Raw genomic sequence first — 19,879 nt, forward strand, 5'->3', positions numbered from 1 at the left:
TCCTGAGATGTGTGCAAACCTGGTGACCAACTACAAGAAACATCTTACCTCTGTGTGGTTGCCAACAAGGGTTTCTTCTGGTGTGTTTTCTTCTGGAGCCATAAAAGATCTCCGCCCCACCCCCACCCCTAATTTATCCCTCCACTTACATCATTTCTGGTTTATCTATCCCAGCATCCATGATCTTTGCCCCATTCTGCATCTGGGCAATTCTGCTGGTTGCTTTGTGTAAACTTGTATACTGCTACTAATAATAATAATAATTGTCTGACTGATGAAGGATAATAAAAGATACTAAATAATATGAATGCATGCAGGCCCATCAGACTCAGTTGTATCAATAAAAGGAAATAATATCCATAAACTCTATAATTCCACTTGATTACATGACATAAAAGTATCCCATCTGGTCATTCAGCAGAAACACGTTCACCTCTGCTCTTATTGATAAAGCAACAGATGATTAAAAGCGCAGCAGAATAATAAAGGGAGTTATTAACTTTATTGCTGTAAAGTTAAATATGTGCCTATAATGGAACGAGAGGCTGAAAGATTTTTTAAATCTTAAAATAAAGATTTCTATTCCTTTAGAGAGCCTTTTCCCCTCTCTATATCGGCTTTTTATTCCCTCTGACTCCTTACTAATCACCCCATGTACTGTTCTCCCTATGTGTTGAACTCCTTGAGCGTGAACATTAATAAACAGCCAGACAAACTCCTTTTCAAGAGCCAGGAAAGAGAGCGTGTTTGATCCTTTAATGACATGACATAATGAATTGACATCAATGAACTGGAGTGAAACTAGAAAGACATATAAAACAACTCTTAATAGACTATCATATTATCTGCACATAAGTATAGTTATCCAATAACACAGTAGAATACAAAATCAGTATCCTATAGATATGCAATCTGGTATTAATATAACGGACAACAAGCTAGCAACGGGTAAACATACACTTGTATCATTAGCTTACAGGCTAAAAATGTCACAAAACACACTATTATTAATTTCTGGACATACAAGGTACTGATAGAACTTACAGCCTTTGCTTTCTGAAGGACTCATCTGAAGGATTGTTTTGCATTTAACATAAATTGCCTAAAAGGTGTAGCCATGCTTTTCCCACTGTTTTCTACACTTCCCGTTTCCTGTCTATCCAAATTTCAAATTAAAACTTTTGACATTTATGAAAATAAATAATAGAAATACAATTTTCATGGCTACATATTTGTACACCCCATGTTTCTGTAAGTATAATATAATTATATTCCATAATAGTATATGCTAACTTTTGATGATTTTGCAGTGATATCTTTTAGCTACTGAACTGTTTTTTCCCTTATTTTTTCCTCGTATGTGTACTTTGATCCCATTGCAATATAAATAAACTCAATTCCAGTGACCTCACCAAAAACTCCATTCGTCCTCCTCGTGTCGTGCAGCTGACACACCACAGGTGACATGATTAGTTTTTACAGACCACACTGAGATTAAAAAGACATTCACAGTCTTAAATTTGATTTCATCCTCTGTTTGTGGGTCTGCTTGTTCATTCATCCACTTTGAATAAATGGACCCGGCTAATTTTCCCTCTGAAGGCTCGCCTGCTCTTTGCCTCATCAGTGTCTTCTTCGCAGGAGGAAGAGAAAAGGAGAAGGTGGCATTGCTGGGAGTGACAGATTACTGGTCGAGAGGAGTGACCCATTTAATAAGGTCAGTCACATGATGGCAACACCATAAGCCTGTTGGTCACTCCAGTGGTGACCAGCCTGCTCACTGAGGAGTTATGTGTGAAGATGAATTAATAGCATTTAGGCCACTATGTTACCAGAGACACTTATGAGGGTTTCAGTTTTAACTAAACACACAAAGAAAAGGTCAAATAAAAGTAAGAGCCTCCAAAAATAATCTGTGGTGTAGTTACATATGAAGATGCTTAAGATAGCAATTCGATTATTTTAAAGAGCACGAGAAGTGCCCTCTCTGTCTCTCTCTGTCGCTCTGTCTGATCATCTCTTTGTCAGCCCTTTCTCAAGGTTACTTTAGTTCAATGGGAGTGTCTTATTTGGACCACGTGATCCTGATGCAAAGTTACTCTGTGTCAAAGCTGTGCTCAGCTGCAGGGATGGCGTGATGTACCAAATGATACCCCCCTAGAAATAAATCAATATATAAAATAAATAAATAAATAAACACTGGGAGAAAAAAGATATAAGCTTTAGCTGAATTTATTTAATCGGGAAATTAAAAAATGTGAATGACCGAAATGCATCATGCAGATGCAGCTTTAGACATTTGCGTAGTTATTTTGCGACAAATGAGAGAAGCAGCTGACCACTTAATGCGTATGAGCATGCAGCGAGAACGGATAGTTCATCCCCAATAACCTTGGTGTCGATCGGATCTTCCCGCACGACCTACAAGCCCCTCATATTCAGCAGGGGAGTCTGCCATTGCGCAGCAGCCAACTGGGTGAAGGTGGGAAATCCACTAAGAGCGAGGATGCTTCTATAGGGAGTCGGGGTTTATTTCCTCAGTCAACATTTTCAGTTTTTTCAAGCGAAATTTACGCTGCTGGAAATCGCCATCCCCTGCCCGGCTCCCCCACTGTGGTCTGTCTCAGTTATATTGTCAACCCCCCCTCCTCTCTGCCTCCTTAATCTCCCAGATTGTCGGCGACTTGCTGCAGTCGATGCTGCAGTTCTGAACCGCTCCTGCGCCGGGACAGCTGACTCAATGAGAAAGACATGCTCGCATTCGTTTTGGTCTCTGGGTCTCTCTGGATTATATTAGGTGAGTCGTGAATGCCTCTTTCTCATTTTGATTCATTTGAACGATTTAGCGTCGCTGGGCTGGAGGCCAAGAAAAAAAGCGGATGCACCTGCCGCGCAGTGGGCCGAGGCGCATTCGTGTCTCATTCATTACCGGCTTTTTTATTTTTCCGAGGCTGTGCTTGAATATTTCAGTTTTTACAGACGACACTGCAAGAAGCTTTAGTCGCGATCCATTGCTGCATTTGGCGGTTTGCCTGCACCGCAGGACGCGGGTGACATTTTTTCATTTTCTCAGGCTACACGTGTGTTAAGTCAGCCCGGGGGCAGGCGTTAGCATTTTACCCTAGCGGGCTCTAGCTCCAAGGAAGCGCAGGGCTCGGATTTCTGGTCAAGAACTCCGAGATTAACAGGCCAACATCATCGAGGGATGCATTCAGGTGGGCATTAGCTACCTCTAATCAGGTATGGAGTGGGATGGACGACTGGTTGCCATGCGGCTGGGTCCGCGCGGCTGTTCCGGGTATCAGGGTTTTAATGTAAAAGTGTGTGCTTTGTGCTTAAATCCAACTATTAAAGACGAGGCTGGAAGCTGGAAGAGATGAAAGGGGTACATTTAAGGTTGGACCGCCGCTAAGGTCGTATGACATTGTGCGTAGAACCCGGACACACGTCATTTAAACCCCCACCCCACCCCCTGTTAGCTCACGTCTCCCAACAGCCGGCCATTCACACCCTCGCGTCTGCTGTGCGCCTCTACTTCAACCTCGCTTTCAATAATCTCATATCAAACACATCAGATGGGCAGAAAGCCGGTTTTAAAAGTCATCATTTCGCCCATGATGTCGTCCGCCATGCTTCCGTGATGGAGGATGAGGGGATGAGGAAGGATGAAGATCGATGACGCGCTTCAAGTGGCTGCCGCTGATTGGACGGAGCTGTCCATGAGCGAGCAGTGCTGAAATCCTGCGGCCTACCGGCAAACTACCGGGCACGGCGTGCTCGCTTTCACCAACACGACCCCCACCCTGGTTTTACGCACCGATTCTTAGGGGTGTTGGAGCTGAGCAGAGACACCATTGCTTGACATCCGAATAAATAATATCAAAATAAATAAAGTACTTAAAAAAACATCAGTTTCGAGCTGTGATGTTAAAAACTGAGGGATTCTCATATGATGAAAGAAACTGCAGGTAGTGAAGGCTGTTTGTTTGTTTGTTATTAAAGGATTGTGGCGGTAGATTATGTGCCAGCTCGGTAGGTTTAATGGCAAATAGGCGGAGGTTATTAATCCTCCAAAGAACAGGTCGCACCGCAGCGACGAACATGTGGTAACAGCTGGCGTTTTGACTGGTGCGCATTAATATTCCATGTTGCAGTTACAGGTTTGAATGTGCTTTGTACGCAATCACTTGGAGTCTGTGATCCAAATTTAAGATGAAATGAATTGTTCGCTTGAAAATAAAGATCCCCTGGGAGCACTCAATGCACCTCTCACCTGTCACCACATCCCAACGCCCTGCTGCTCCTTAGAATAAATAATGCATTTTAATCAACGGCTAGTGCAGCCCTACACATGGTGTAAGCCTATTCTTTTTCCTCCCTTAATATTTAATTAAATAGATAGGGGCGGTTTCACCCCGCCCTTTGCCAAGAAACAGCCAATGGTGTTTTAGTATCCAAGCAGAGCAGCTCCTCTGTTTAACGTAACACAAGCCTTGTGCACACCAGGGGACTGCTGACTTGTAATTGGATGACTATCCAGTACATCATCATGCTCTTTTTTTTCTTTTATTCACACTGAGAATCTTTTGCCTCTTAAATTAGAAACGACAACATGAAGGAAGTTGCACTGTGAAAATGCTGAAATGAAATTCCTCTAATTAAAGAAGAACTGCATGACTGGGCAATCTTATAAGACAAATCTTGAGGGTTAAGTAATTCCTGCTGTGCAATAATAACTGCTTGTTACTGACCACTTTCACTGAATCCTAGAAGTGAGGTGAATTCCAGGAAAGGTCATTTTATTTGGAGCGGTGGATGGAAATTTGCTAACAAGCATGACCTTAAAGTGGTGCATAGAAGATATATTAAACAAATGCAACACCTTAAGTACATATCCCCGAAGACAGTAATAATAAAATTAGGCAGTCTGGGTGTTCTCAGGGCCATATGTCAGCATGGATTTTTGCTGTTTCAGCAGTCTGTGCACACTCTTCCACATATTGTGGGATGATGGGTGATGGTTCAGTATTAAGTGCTGTGCAGCTGTCTGCCTCCCTCTTTCTCATATACATTTGTTTTTTAAGTGGTGCAGTACTGTACTGTACTCTAAAATGCTCCATCTTTGTTGACTGGATATTGCCTGTCATGAGCCTTAAACGAATCAACTCCCTTTCTGATTAAAGACTTTAAAAAAAATTTGTGAGCATCTACAGCTGCATGCTGGTCAGTAAGAAAGTGTTCTTAAACAAAATAACAGCCATTTAGAACATGTTTTAGAATATACCTATGTTTCCTCGTTCCTCTAAAACTGTATGTGTGCAAGGAGAACACCCTCTCTAAAAAGGAGTGAAGGTGGTTGTCTTTGCCTGGAGTTCACAGACTGTAAAATAAGGCTGTAAAAACACAACACTATGCATGTACACTGTGGTTAACACTTTTGCAAAAGTGTTGTTTTGGGGGTTTTTCATCTTTCTGGAAGAAGTTTCAGTTAAAGGGTGTTGCTCTATTTTTTAAAAATCATATATATACACACACAGACACACAGTGACTTGTTAATGATCCTACCCCTCCAGCTTGAGATCTAAAAGTCTGCTTTCTCTCTCACTTTGATAGTCAAATTAAACTGTGAGCAGCATCAGTTGATGTGTGTGTGTGTGATTTGTTTAAATGCGCACGGGTTTCTTTGCATATAGGTGGGTACGCGTGTGTGTATTGTTTGACACTATTCCAGGCCAGTGTGTGTGTGTCATTTCCACTTACTGAAGGAGAAGTTGAGTCTGCATGTTTAGGCAGCGAGAGCCAGAAAGAGAGACACACATACACACACACACACACACACACACACACAGCATCAGGGAGGAGGGGTGGGTGGGTGTGGTGAGAGTGTGCAGCGTCTGTTGAGCCGAGGGTGGTGTGATACGGAAGCCAGCCAGGCTCAAACGAGGCCAAAACGCTTCTCGCTTCCCTCCTCTTGCTTGCCTCAGCTTAATCTGGCTGTTGGCACTGGCAAGGTAATCACTAGTTTGCACCGGGCAATGTGATATCCGCCCGGTACCCCTTGACACACATCACCTGCACACACACCCACCTACACAGACACACATCACACCTCACCGGCTGCCTGGCTTCCCCGACGCCTTTGTAAGTGCCGCTGACTAGACCACATCTGCTTTTAGATCTGCTGCCTGCTTTGTTTGCTCGATATTTCTCTTTTTTATTACAGTGCTGCATTTTTTTTAACATATTCTGTATATGTTGTATATTCCAGTCCCTTCTGCTCAGTATATCCATATTACTTATTTATTCTGCACCTTATATCTTTAAATGTTCTTGCATGAGCAATACCTGCTCTACCCCTCCTTGACTGAGATGCAGGAGTGGGGGAAAGGATCATTCTTCTGCACCGGATATTACAGCATCTCTGCAAGTATTCCTTATTGAGCATGACAGAAAAAAGTTGTGGTTTAAGTCATGAGGTGTGGGCAGAAAGAGATATGAATGAGTGGCTAAAAGAGAGTGACTTTAAGCAAGGGTAGGTGGTGTTCTGGGATGATTAAGCACTGATTAATTGTTTTTATTTATTTATTTTAAAGAAAAAAAAAGAAAAGCATGAGCAAGAAGAGCGATACCGTGCACTGACGCGAGTGACACTACAAAGAGAAGGAGGTGAATTTGAAGAATAAGAGAAAGCTGAGCAGGATGTCTTTAAATAGAATACTGTAGTGAGGTTACTGCTGGTCATCTGTCTCTGTGCTAATAGGTTGTAATCTCACCAGGTTGGACTCTAATCATTGGTGATGTCCCTCGGATGGGCCGATGGGGCGGGACTTAAGGACGAAGGGTTGTGTTTCCTTCACTTTAAGCCTCAGAGGTCAAAGGAAGTCTAACTGACCCATTCACTTCCCCTGATCACTGCATAGATTGCTGTGCCCCTGCACCAAAATCTTTGCTAAGTGAAATCTTCCTGAGACAGGAAGGGAAGGAACCTCTGGGGCTGAGGTGGTACGATAAGGAGCCAACGTTTCATGCAATTTCACTAATCTAACTGGTTAAATAAAGCAGCAGAACTCCTTCGCATTTCTGTTTTCCGTCTCTATTTAAGGGAACTCTTTAAAGAAACTATGCGAGGGAGGCTGCAGTTGCGAATCCCCTTTGCTCCATGTAATTCATCTTCAAATCAGTGAATCGCAGTTCCGTTCATTTTTTTTTTTTTTGCTTACATATGTATGAAAAATTACAATGTTTATTTTTGTAACCCAGCTGTTCACGCGCAGCATGTGCACTAGACGTTTTGTAACAGATACGTTGCAGTCAGTGTTATCTTCTTTCAGTTTTCTGACTGTGCACATCTGTCAGGCTTGCAGCCAAGTGTATGTCTGCTCATGTCTACTCATTTTCTTTTTCCTCCAAGCATATTTTTTCACACTCTCTATTCAATCTGTTTTACCTCATGAATTAGGGCGCTTGCCTCACTTTCTCACTTTAGGTCAGATTGCAGGGTCGATCACTGGTACAGATCTGAAGTCCTGTGTTTTAAAAATGACATATGGTCACTTGATGGTTATTGAATCTGTTTCATATGGAAAATCCCAAGAAGTCATCAACAAAATGCTGAGAAAACCAGAGAAAATAGAAGGCACAGCTCTGCAACCATTTACAGCAGTGGGACACTTTGCTCAGCTTTTTGTTATACAGTATTACCCGATTATAAAACTCAGAAACAGCTACGCTATCTCCACGACTGTTGGAAGCTCAGCCATAGCTTTACAGCATCTCAGTTGCAATAAACCCTTATCACTATTTTATTGCAGACATCTGTCCACAGACTTCCCTTGCAGTGGCTCAGGAGAATGAAGGTTTTTGCAACCTGCTAACTGTAAGATTCAAATGACAATGCTTGTCAAGCAGCCTGAGCTGTAAATGCAACAGAGTTGCATTTACTTCCTTGGGTTTTTGAGGGTGCAATGTGTTTGCCATTGTACAAATTAAACAGAGAGGCCTTTGAGTTCATATGCTGATGCTGAAGGTCACTGCTGTTGCTGATGGGGTCTCTGCTGACCTGCTGTTCTCCTGTCACGACAGCTGAAGCAACACTCTTTGTAGGAGGCAGCGGGGAGGAACTTAATGGCTTGTATGGGGATGTGTTTATTTGTGTGTCTATATGTGTGTAAGTGTGTAGGGAGCAGGTGCTTTGGTGGTGTTTCATTGAGGTTACCACAGGACATCCTATAGCGAAGACTTGACCCTTTATATAAAAGTATCATGCAAACCAAAGTTTATTTTAAAATGTAATTTTGCTACTAAGATTAAATGCTTCTGGACCTCGTAGCTGTCAGAAGAGTGCTTCTCTTCCACCATTTGGAAAAGTGTACCAATAATTCACCTGGAGTGAAGGATGCTGCTTGTTATCTGGATAAAAACTGAAGAAGACAGCATGTAGTGAAGGAGCCTCCTGAATGACTGGCTGCCCAAGTTTGTTGTATAAGGACTTGTTAGACCGCTTGCTGCCTCTCAAACCTTTTCTGTTGCTCTGTAGTCTGGTATCACTTTAAATTATCCGATATTGTTATGAAAACTTACAAATAAAGTTTTTTTAGGACAGTTTTCAGCTTTAAAGATGTCCTGCTATACTTTGTTTTTATTGTCTCTTTCATATTATGAGAAAACTGGAACTTTTTTTCATTGGCAGTTAAACAGGAATATACAGAAGAGAGCAGCATATAATAAAGCAAGAAATAACAATGGCCAATTAAATGTTTGCATCTTTGCTTGAGGCCAATTAGATATCCGGCAGGTTGTGAGTCACCTGCAACTGTCGAGCTATATGAGGACAAGATGACGTGGCATTATAACATGTGTGTACTAAAGCATTCGTTGCTTTGCTTAAAGTCTGCATGAGTGGCCTCAGTAAACAGATGCCAACAGTGGGTGTCCGTAAATGATAAGCAGATGTGGATTATTTGCAGATGTAGCCTACCCCCCTTGTTTTCCAATCCTTGCTTGACTCATCTTGCTATTAACAGTATTTTTAAACCTGCACCAGACAAAATAACCTTGATAATCTTTAAGCGCCTTCTAGTTTAAGTGGACTAACATGGAACTGCACCTCTTTAAGCTTCAACTAGCCTGTAACTCGAGACTTTTCCTCATCGTAAGTCTTTTTAGATCTGATGTGTAGAAGAGTAAAATGAAATCTGATAAAGAATGTTAATTTTAGATTTATGAAGTCATATTTTTAGTGATATTCACCCACCCTCAGTGTTCCCAGTTCTGTCTAGTCTTCTTTATTGTCTCCAGATTGCGTATCTGTGCGTCTGTATTTCTGCATCACTGATCCCAAAAAGTTGATTCTGTTCATCTGGACGTAGCATTTTGTAGTGGGAGAAGTGTTTCTTCGCTCTTCCAAGTGACTACTTCAGTCTCAGGCTACACCTACAGGCCAGTGACCCCTCTTTCAATGATGAGGATGTACACATCCTGGACAGGGAGGAACGCCGGTTTGAGCAGGGAATCAAGGAGGGCTTTTACATGAAAAGGGAAAAGACCATCTCTGAATCGCAGAGTAGGCCTAAGGGTATTTCTTTCGCCATCTTACAAGGCTGTGATTGCTTATCAGTGGTCATGGCAATTTGCATATTAATGATCAAGAAACTCAACTCACAGCCCATTATTCATCACTGGTGCTAGTTTCAGTCATTATGCAAATATACTGTTTAAAAAGTTGGGGAAACCTGCAGTTAGCTGAGACCGAAGAAGACGACATCTGCACAGTGATGCTTTTATAACCAGCCACTCTCTCTTTTCTGCCTCCTTTATTCCAGCTAGCTGCACAGTGGTGTCAGTGGGTTATGAAGTCTGTCTATATTTAGAGCAGGTCGAATGCTGTTCCCCCTCCGCTGCCTCTCTTTGGAAACGCCACTCCACCAATCCACTGCGACTCTTCGCTGCAGCCAAGCCACATTAGTCACAGGACACAAAACAATTCATTCGTGATACAGCCGCAGTTTGATCTAATTACTGCCTTGGCGGTCTATAAATGTTTACGGAGGTCTTCTGGACTTTGGTTTCAAAATCTGTCAACAAGACACAACAGACACATCTCAGTCCCCCAGATGTTGTTTAACATTCATTAAATTTCAACCAGATTTGGACCAGCTTGAAACTTCCAGCCTTCATTTAAATTACAGAAGAAAGAAATCAGACTGTTTCATAATGAAATGTTTGGCTCTGTACTTTGTGATTTAGAGGTGCTGGCAGACATAAGTTACATTTTTCTGTCTGTTTCCCACCCCCCAGTGAAGCTCAGAGTAATGCTTAACAGATATGAATGGTGTCAGTGTGCACATGTAGTTCTTAGGAAGAAGATAAATAAGAGTATTTCCCAAAATATATTCCCCTAATGGTTAATCTTTACCCAAACATAAAGAAAAACCTTCTTTCTTTTTGACATGTAAGTATTTGTTTTATAATTTTACCTCCATATCTAATGATTTTTAACTTTTAAAATCTTCTGTCTGTCTTGATTTTTCAATCAACTTTTACCGTCTTCACTAAGATCCAGTCTTACTGAATCCAGCTGCACACAACAGGCAGCTCAGTGGCTCTGGACATTTAATTATAGAATTAGCTCTGACAATCTAACTGCTTTAGTATCCACACAAATGCGAGCAATCAGTGCAGTGTGATTTAGAGCCATTATGAAGTGGCAGCTTTTACTTATTGTGCTAAACTTTTCCCGGTAGTTGAGCTGCTTTAATTTCCCCCTCATTATTACTGGAACATTTCAGATTTTAAAAAAGGCCAACAGAAAGAGAGAAAATATCTGAGAAGTCCGGCAGAAAAAAGAGAACTACGGACAACTGCGTTATTACAGGGCCGGTACTGTTTTCAGACACGAGAGGGATGCTGCGGTTTCTCACTTACAGGTGATAGTTTCTGTGTGAGCAGAAACTGGACTCAATTTAGAGGACTCTAGCCAAAAAAATAAAAAATAAAAATGGGATGGCAGTGTCAGAAGAGATGAAGACATTGCGCAACAGGCCTGAATTAAAGCAGAGGAAGTGATGAGTACCAGCTTACTGTATCTTAACGTGTTGTCATATGTCAGTGGGGCTTTACAAATGACTGTAGCAACTGACTGCCGTTAGCATCAGGGTGTCGGTGTGTTTTTGCGGTTGTATCAACTGAAAAATGATACTGTAGGGTGAAAGTGTGGTCACGGGGTTGTAATAATATCTGTGAGCATGTATTCATATATAGCAAGACTAAAAAGGTCGAGTTTGTGATGACTTTGTGACAGTAAAGTATATCATTTAAACTTTGAGTAGCAATACAGCTGCATGCATGACCCTGGATGAAGTGTATTTTGAATTTAAGCTTCGTAAGAGAAACTTATGAGTGCAGGAAGCAGTGCACATGTTTCTTTACGTTAACACACGCAGCACCTGTTTCTCCATCTTCCAGGCTAATCAAGCTTTAAGCAGCTGAAGACTATTTTACACTTACACACTGTCAGTTGAGGAGACTCACAACGGGTATTAGGTGTTACTTTTGAAATTTTGACTGTTAGTTTTGTTTTCCATCATCAGCCTTTTGAAATGATTGCAGCCAGCGTGACTCATCGGGTGCAACACCTATAGATGATATCTCTTTGATGGGAATTTAGTAACCCAATGGAAATGTGCATTATGCAAACACTAAGTGGATATTTGGCTGCTTCACACTTTTTTTTTCTTACGTTTAAATTTGCAGAAATAGATAAAAGATTAATTGCTTCATAATCTGGACTGTGTACCCTCCAGTGTAGACGAGGTTTTTAAAATGCACTCTCAAGTCAGGCTATTCAGGGGATACAATAAGCCCATTATTTACTTTTCTCCCTTTGTATTTTTACTATTTTGGATAAATAGAAAAAGATGGTAGTTGTTTTATGTCTTCTAAATTCAGCTAATTTTTGGAAAGTTTTTAAAGCATCATGTGGGTTCATGTGATTCCACCTCACTTTAGTAGTTTAGTGCACAGAATAGTGGTTCCGCTCTAAAATGACAGGTGAATGAGGAAGTCAGCGTTCCCACGACCTGATGTATTTATACTTACCAGCTTCATTGTCTGTTGGTGTTTGTGTCTGTGCATGCATGTCGGGAGAGAGACATGCATGAGAGTGAGAGACAGACAGACAGACGGTGAGACGAGACAGGAAGTGTCTGATTGGCTGTTAATTGTAGCACTGCCCCGACAGTTCATTAGATCAGATGGTGCTGTCTCTGACTCATGTCCTAGGGGAGGGAAGGAAACCCCCTCCCCACTCAGCACTACAGCCAGCCGCCCCCTTGGATAAATTATGTATTTCTTGATATGTGTGTGTGTGTGTGTGTGTATGACTGTGCAACTATTCCACTACGGTTTAACCGCTGTCCTTTCTAGTCATCAGTATAGATAATCTCTCCTGGCCTTCTTTTACAGTAAAAATGAGAAATGTGGGGGTGAGACCCCTCAAACACCGGCTTTTGAGTATAAATTAAGTGTTTCAGGTCATTTCGCTTCGGTGAAGGAGTAGCGAGGTCAAATATGCCCACGTATAGCCACAAAAACCTGTCATAAAGTGATGGAAACAAGTCTGAGAAATTAGTGGGAGGGATTAATTTTCTAGTTGTGTTTTAAATGTCTCAGTCTTCATCTTAGGAAGCTGGTTCACATGTGAAGTTGTTAAAGAGCTTACATGATCACATCCTGAGCAAGGCTTTCTTTTCAGTGGCATGAAATGTGAACTGTTATGTGAAATATGAAAAAGTCTAGAACTAGCACTCAATAAAAATTTGTATAGTTTCACGCGTGTTTGAGAAGCTGTGATTCACAAGACCTTGATTTAATCTGAAAAATAAATACTCCTGTTTGGTTTTAGGTAACTGAATAGATATTATATAGAGATTCGTTAACAAACTGGCATTTGACCTCACATTAAGCCCGAGAGTATACTTTTAATGTTCTAAAAAAGACCATAGAGACATGGAGAAGACGAATAAGAAGAAGAAACAAACCAATTTTTTTAAAAGAAAATTCAGATTTAGCTTCACAGCTTGACTGTGGAAGTGAAAGATTAAGTATTTTACACCTCTTTAATTTTTATGCTTATTGCTGCAGACTACTAACAGCTACCAGACAGTGGTTTTGTCTGCTTTAACCCTTCTTCCTTTTTTCCTTGAAGCACAGACATTCTGTGTGGAAAGTGCACATGTGGGTTTTCCTCACATGCAATGAAAAAAAAAAAGCATAAGTGCCATCCCTTGGTTTAAAAAAAACTAAAGAGTAGGCTTGCACATATTAGTATATGTAACAAGTAGATACTGCAGTCAGTGGCGGTTTATCTATAAGCAGCGTTAACTGCGGACATCAATATGAGGATGCAGAAGAAAGAGACTTGAGACAGAAATATGAGGTCATGTTAGTGTATTGTTTGCCTTTTTCAGGCAAGTAACAAGGATTAGTGCCCAAAAATGTGATTATCTGAAAGCAATACACCTGTCAAATCTGATTTGTCATATAAACAAAACAATCAGTAGCACTTTATTATATGGCTCATATAATAATATATGATTCCTCTAGGATTACAGGCAATCTCATTGTGTTTTACCTAAAATTTCATGTAATTATATTTAACTGCAAATGCTTCCAGGAAGTGAAACACTACTTAAAGTTACAGTATAATTATACCTTTCCTGTGAAATACCAGAAGTTACACACTATTACGCTACTACTTACAATATAATTATTTCTTCATACTTATTTTTCTTTAATTATTACTTAATGTATTGACCAGCAAGGATTTGTAGGTAAGTATACATCATAATTTCAGCTAAATAGATTTAAATTACTTTTGATTCCAGGGGAATCGATCCCACCAAACATTGAGTAAAATATTGATTTACCCTCCTCCTTAGCAAGTTGTGTTTAAGAAAAATGAATAATGGTTTGAAAGGCGTTGTAAGAAATCATTAGTAAAAGACTGCCTTGTCCCTTCTTCAGAGCTGAGTTCCACCCTGATGGAGAAGATGCAGGCCCAGGAGATGATGAGTGGCCTGAGGATACCGGAGATGGACGAGCTCGGTCAGTTCTTCCGCTCCCTGCCGACCTCCACGCTTGTGGGCATCGGCGCTCTGACAGCTGTGCTGGCGTACTGGTTAGCCACCAGACCCCGTCCCATCAAACCCCCCTGCAGCCTTCTGCACCAGTCTGAGGAAGTGCCGGTGAGATATTCACAGGTCCATAAAAGTGTTAAGTTTTGCATTCCCAAATGCTTTCAGTAACATAGACATGTTTGGACATTCAGGCACAAGTAGTAGATATTTTTCATGTTAGTCTAGTCCTTCACAGTAAAATGGGGTCGATCAGTACTCTCTGTGGATTTTCTTTTGTTTTGTTTTAATGCACGCATGTAGGTCACCTTCAATTGTTAGCAGCCAGTGACGACACTAGGCTTTGTGTCTAACAATAAAGGCTAGTATTTTAGTTTTCTTTGCCCTAGCTTATACCTGTCAGGTTATTCTAAGCATCTGAAGCTCGTTACGACAGATGGCCTTCTGATCTCCTCCTCTTCTTTTCTAATAACAGGCAGTAATGGAAACCACAGTAGTACAAATGTAAGCAAAATCAAACATCGAAAGTAGCCTTTCATGCCTTGTTACTGTAACAGTTTCCATAATATGCCAAAAACTCTCGTACTGTAGCTTTTAGCAGATGTGTGGTTTTTATTGTTTTGATTGAAACACAGTCCTTCACAAGCATACACTACGCAACTTCCTGTATTTGGGAAATAGAGAGCTAAAAGACAGAGCAACCAACAAATTCTACTTCTACTTGACTTTTAGTTAATACTGAAGCGCTAAGGGGAAATTGTGCCCTTAGTTTAAACCCTTTTACTGGTTTAAACTAACCACCATACCAGTGAAACCAAACACTAGGTTTTTCACCCATACTTTGCACCACAGGCCTCCGAATACCAGCCTTACCCTGCAGCATCATGTTGTAGTGTAATGTGAAACCTCGAGAGGCTTGTTTTCTCTTTTTTCATATACATATATATCTATACGTGACACAAGCCACAGTACAAGCATGTAGTGTACAGTGTGTCTTGAGTCCTGGCTGCCTAATCTGTTCAGTCCTTTCAGGCTAAATGACTCATTTACAAAGTGGAATTTGCATCTACTATTGTTTTCTTTATGGGAATGAGCTCTAGTCATCCAGAATGTGTCTGCAGTCTAAACACAGAGGAAGCTTAGCAGCTCACATATTTTTATAGGCATTTGTTAGCTGACAAAAGAGATGGATTATCTCTTAGAGGAAAAGTTAGACAAATTTCTTCCTAAACTCTTCCACGCTCGGGTATCTATTTGACAGTGTTTTTACAAGGGAGAAAAATTAGATCTTATACCCTCAGAATTTAGAGGGAAGAAAAAGCCATAGAAATGACTGATGGTGTTGCACTGTTTTCTTTGTCTGTCGCTCTTTCTCTGTGCATCAGCACGAAGATGGGGGTCGCAGGTCTATGATGGGTGACCCCTCCAAGCTGCTGACTCATTACCATGATGACGCCAAGACCATGTATGAGGTTTTCCAGAGAGGACTGCATATATCTGGTGGGTAGGATGTGAAGTGGAAACATTTATACACAAAGCTGGAGAGAGCTGGAGCATGCCAACTTTCCACGTTACTGGACTGGCACTTGCAGATTGGCCTTTACATAAAGGTTTTGTGCTCTTAATGACCACTCAAAGTGCTTCAGACTTCAATGTAGCCTCTGTTCCTCTAGAGTTGCTCAGCTTTTCTCATAAAGAGTCATACCTCTTTTTTTCATTCATGTTCTCATGTACATTTTATAAACCACAGGTTTAATAACAAGTAATGCAGATGATAGAAGAGGTCAAAACATGTAATCTCACTAAATACCACTTGTAAAACTGACATGTAGCCATATTAGTGTCATTCATCCCTTTCTGTCTGTACTTGTATTTACTAATCCTGTCTTTCAATCACCCGAAGACTCTTTAAAAAGACTATGAAGAATATGTCCATATACATTTTACAGTGTATAACATAGGCTGTCATAATCTCAGATTTTCACACTGCCCAAAAATCTCCCTATTTATGTGTTGTTAGTATTGTGTTACTTTAAACAAAAAAAAAATAAAACTAAACACGAGCCGTGACTGTAAAACGTTAATGAAAATTTAAAACCTCAAAGCAGAGCAAGGAGCTCTTACAGCTCTCACAATGAAATAGATGTTTTGTTTTGGCACTGTTTTCACATTGATTACAACATAATTTTAAATGATCTAATCTTATTACAATATTAGATTTCCATTTGCCCAATATACAAAACCTGGTTTGGGGTTTTAGCTTTCCAGAGACCCTGATGAAATAAACATCTGTAGCATACTACAGTACAACATAAAGCAGGCTATAAATGTAAGAATGGAAATACAGTTATCTGATCTGAACTCAAACCGTGTTTAAGCTGCCAGACTTGCAGTAAAAATTTCCCACACACGCAAACACACAGAAGTGTGACACAGACAGCACAGTGTGACAGTGCAGTTGTCTGATTGTAAAACCTCCAATCATAGTGTTTCTCTGCTACTGGAGATAAAATGAATCCTGTGGTTGCCAAGGCGATGGCTAGCGTTGCTAACGGTAACAGTGTCAGGGCTCATGGCCAGCAAGTTTAAGACACATAATTGAGTGACTCACAATGCAGAGATATTGCTCAAACCACACCTGCCCCACACTTGTCAGAGTGGGCTCTTCGATAATTGGCCAGATCGTACAGCCACAAGAAAATGACATCAGTTGGTCTGAAGTAGAAATGAATTGTTTTAGTCAGTTTGTCTAAGGCAGTGATAGTCAAGCAGTCTGGGTATTTCACAACTATTTCAGAGATTAGAGAATTAGATCGATTTTATTTCGAACATGCAAATGTAACTGAAATAACAAGAGAAAAAAAAGCAAAAAACAAAACTTAAAAATCATCAAGTTTTCATGTATATATCTATGTCTACAGAATGCCTGTGCTCGAAATTATTTCTGCATTAGAAAGGGTTATTTTCACCTTGGTGTGAGCCTGAGGTGTTTAAATTACTATTAGATTTAAAAACCTTAATGATGTTTATGTCCAGTCACATAAGTTAATCATTTGTTTGTCTCCTTTCTGCGTCCAACAGGTGATGGACCTTGCTTAGGCTCACGACTCCCCAACCAACCTTACAAATGGATGTCCTATAAGGAGGTTCGTGCCATTCAGGGGACATGTTTTTTCCCTGTAACAACAACAGCTGAGAGGAGAATAAAACAGGGTGACCCCTCAAAGGGGAAAAGTACCAAATCCTTATGCTACAAAATGCTTCCAGACTTCTGATAAAGCAACATTTATAGGAACTATTTTATACATTATAGCTGCTCAAGCATGATTTTCTGCACCTCACACTTCTGATGCCAAACATAATCATTACAGTCTTTGTAATGGCAGTTGATTGACTACAGTATAAACTGTGCAGACTAGTCTGTCATGTGCCAGTGTAAGACTACAGTCAGATGACGTTTGCAGCATTTACACTGCAGAGACTCTGCAGCACCCACTCTGCCTTAAAACCAAATTTGGTACCATCAAGAGCGCTACTAAATAACTGCAGTCTGCAAACCTTGCTATATATAGATATTGACTGGGCTAAACAACACTTCTACTTTATATGTGCTATAGGCAAGTACTGCTTTAAGTCCAAGAATAGATCCCACACTATGACTTACTTTGTCTGATGTTAACTGGCATTTTTCAGATCAGATCACTATCATGTCTGCCACCCTAAGTTGGCTAAGACGTTAAGAGAAATGATTGATGCTATCCTGCTAGAGCAGACTGACTCTATAACTGCTGTTCACCTTCCATCCTGCAAAATCTGCACAGCACACACGAAAGCTGCAAGCTACTTTGCAGAGGTGCTATTGTTGTTCGTATAAGTTGCTGAATAAGAATATTACTCTTCAACACAGCTAAAGACTTTGTCCCTGGAGGTGAGGTTTCAATTCACATACTTAATGTAGACACACAGAAACAATCTAAAAATACAAGTATGATTATATTCGGAAGACCTGAAATGCAGAGTACATCATTGGCAGGGGTGTAAGGTGTGATTGGCCACCGATGTGAAATAGCTCACCACTTCAAAAGCAGCACGTCCCTTTATTGACTTCTTATACTCTGACTGCTTGATAACGGATACACAGCTTTAACTTATATATATGAAAAATTAAATAACTAAACTATTTTTGTCCCACTTAGTCATGACAGTAACAAAGAAGAATACGGCTGGGAGTTGTGTTTTGGATCTTTGTTTTTTTGCCAGTAAATTTAGATACAAGGTTACCAGTTAATCAGTTTTTATCCTGCTCATTAATTTCTTTCATAAACAATAAAAAAAAATTACATTCCTCTATTTATTCCATGTTTATGTAAGCAGTAGAGACGTTTTTCCACAGCCAGTCCTGTATATTATAAAATTTCAGTCTCCCATCCCGCGTGTTAGTTCCAAGAGCAGGAGATATAATCACTTATGTCATGACTCAGCGATGACTGTGGACCAACATAGATTAAGATAGCTATACAAGGGTATGATATTATTTCTTATAAATATAAAATCAACCAACTGACTGGGGAAAAAAGGGAATATATTAACTACAAAGTCTTGGTCACTTGTATTATACTGGCTGATTTCAGCTGCATCTTCAGGGCCATGTATGAGCACTGGTTTGTATATAATAATTACACTTCCACCGCCTTCTGCGCTTCTATGTGTGTGTGTGTGTGTGTGTGTGTGTCTTGGATATGCCAGTGATTGCAGCACAGTTGGCGAGACATGTGGAAATAGTTATTAAAAGCAGAATAACTGAAAACTTCCCATCATCCAGTAAAGCAGTTTCAGGTTCCAACAAATCTGTGAGCACAAGACACTGGCACTCTCTTGGAAAGTCACTGAAGTAATGCTGGTAGCTGGAGGGAATTTTCTGTTAAAAGCGATGTCAAAATCTACAATACACATGAGATATACGACACCCTGTTTATCTGTGACATCATCGTATTTTACAAGAGAAAAGTGGGTGGAATTTTTTTTTCTTTTTTTTTGTCATTCACTCCAATTTCCAGGATGTCAGCCAGGCAAATCTGGACTTGTCTTACAGACTCATTGAGAGACTTAAAAAGCACTGTGAATTTTTTTTTTTTTTCTAGAATGGAAAATAAGGTTTGCCTTAGACCTTTGCTGAAACACGAAATCAAGTGTGTTATTATGTAAGTTTCCACAGCTGTATTAATCCCCATTTACTGTGATGTCTTTCACAATCATGGTAATTTGTAGAATGTGAATCATCAGTATACACAGCAGAATATTGCTTTAAAATCAAAGTGTGTTTCTTAACTCTCTCGAACTAAAGAAAGATGACTAACACAAGGTTGGGTTTCCCTTTTTTCCAAAATTAGAGGTCAGTTTATTTAGCTAAATTGCACAATACTACCAGAAGCTGAGCAAAGTTTTTTTTCACTTGGAAGATTAGCTCAGGATTTGTATGGTTTTGTTCCACTTGGTCCAATCAGTTCTCACTTTTTTTTTCTTCAATTAAATAGGTGACAGCCCGGGCAGAGCATCTGGGCTCAGGCCTTCTGCACCAGGGATGCCAGCCCAATCCGAATCAGTTCATAGGGGTGTTCGCTCAGAACAGACCCGAGGTAACTGGCACTCTTTTTGCTCAATCTTTGTCTAATCTGCGTGTAGCCCTAATTTTAAGTATATGAACTTAAAGTTATTGAGGTTTTCAAGTGCAGGATAAAGTCCGACCT

The 19,879-nt window shown here is 40.4% G+C and overlaps 1 protein-coding gene across 3 annotated transcripts in view; it reads left to right on the forward strand.

The window, feature by feature from the left end:
• Positions 1–2,319: 2,319 nt before the first annotated feature.
• Positions 2,320–19,879, forward strand: part of acsl6 (acyl-CoA synthetase long chain family member 6) — a 35,632-nt gene continuing 18,072 nt past the window's right edge. The window contains exons 1-5 of one of the 3 annotated variants that reach the window (XM_085289571.1): positions 2,320–2,797; positions 14,023–14,258; positions 15,518–15,632; positions 17,214–17,278; positions 19,667–19,768. In XM_085289571.1, coding sequence (XP_085145697.1) covers positions 2,752–2,797; positions 14,023–14,258; positions 15,518–15,632; positions 17,214–17,278; positions 19,667–19,768 — 564 coding nt within the window. In that variant the 5' untranslated portion in view covers positions 2,320–2,751. Of the gene's footprint in view, positions 2,798–6,028; positions 6,142–14,022; positions 14,259–15,517; positions 15,633–17,213; positions 17,279–19,666; positions 19,769–19,879 lie in introns of those variants that run through there. The other 2 variants (XM_085289572.1, XM_085289573.1) reach the window with 2 other exon arrangements.

This window comes from Mchenga conophoros, linkage group LG10 (genome assembly GCF_057382185.1).
Source record: "Mchenga conophoros isolate Kocher_MC1m ecotype Shallow Benthic linkage group LG10, M_conophoros_male_GT1.1, whole genome shotgun sequence".
Classification (NCBI taxonomy): Eukaryota; Metazoa; Chordata; class Actinopteri; order Cichliformes; family Cichlidae; genus Mchenga; species Mchenga conophoros.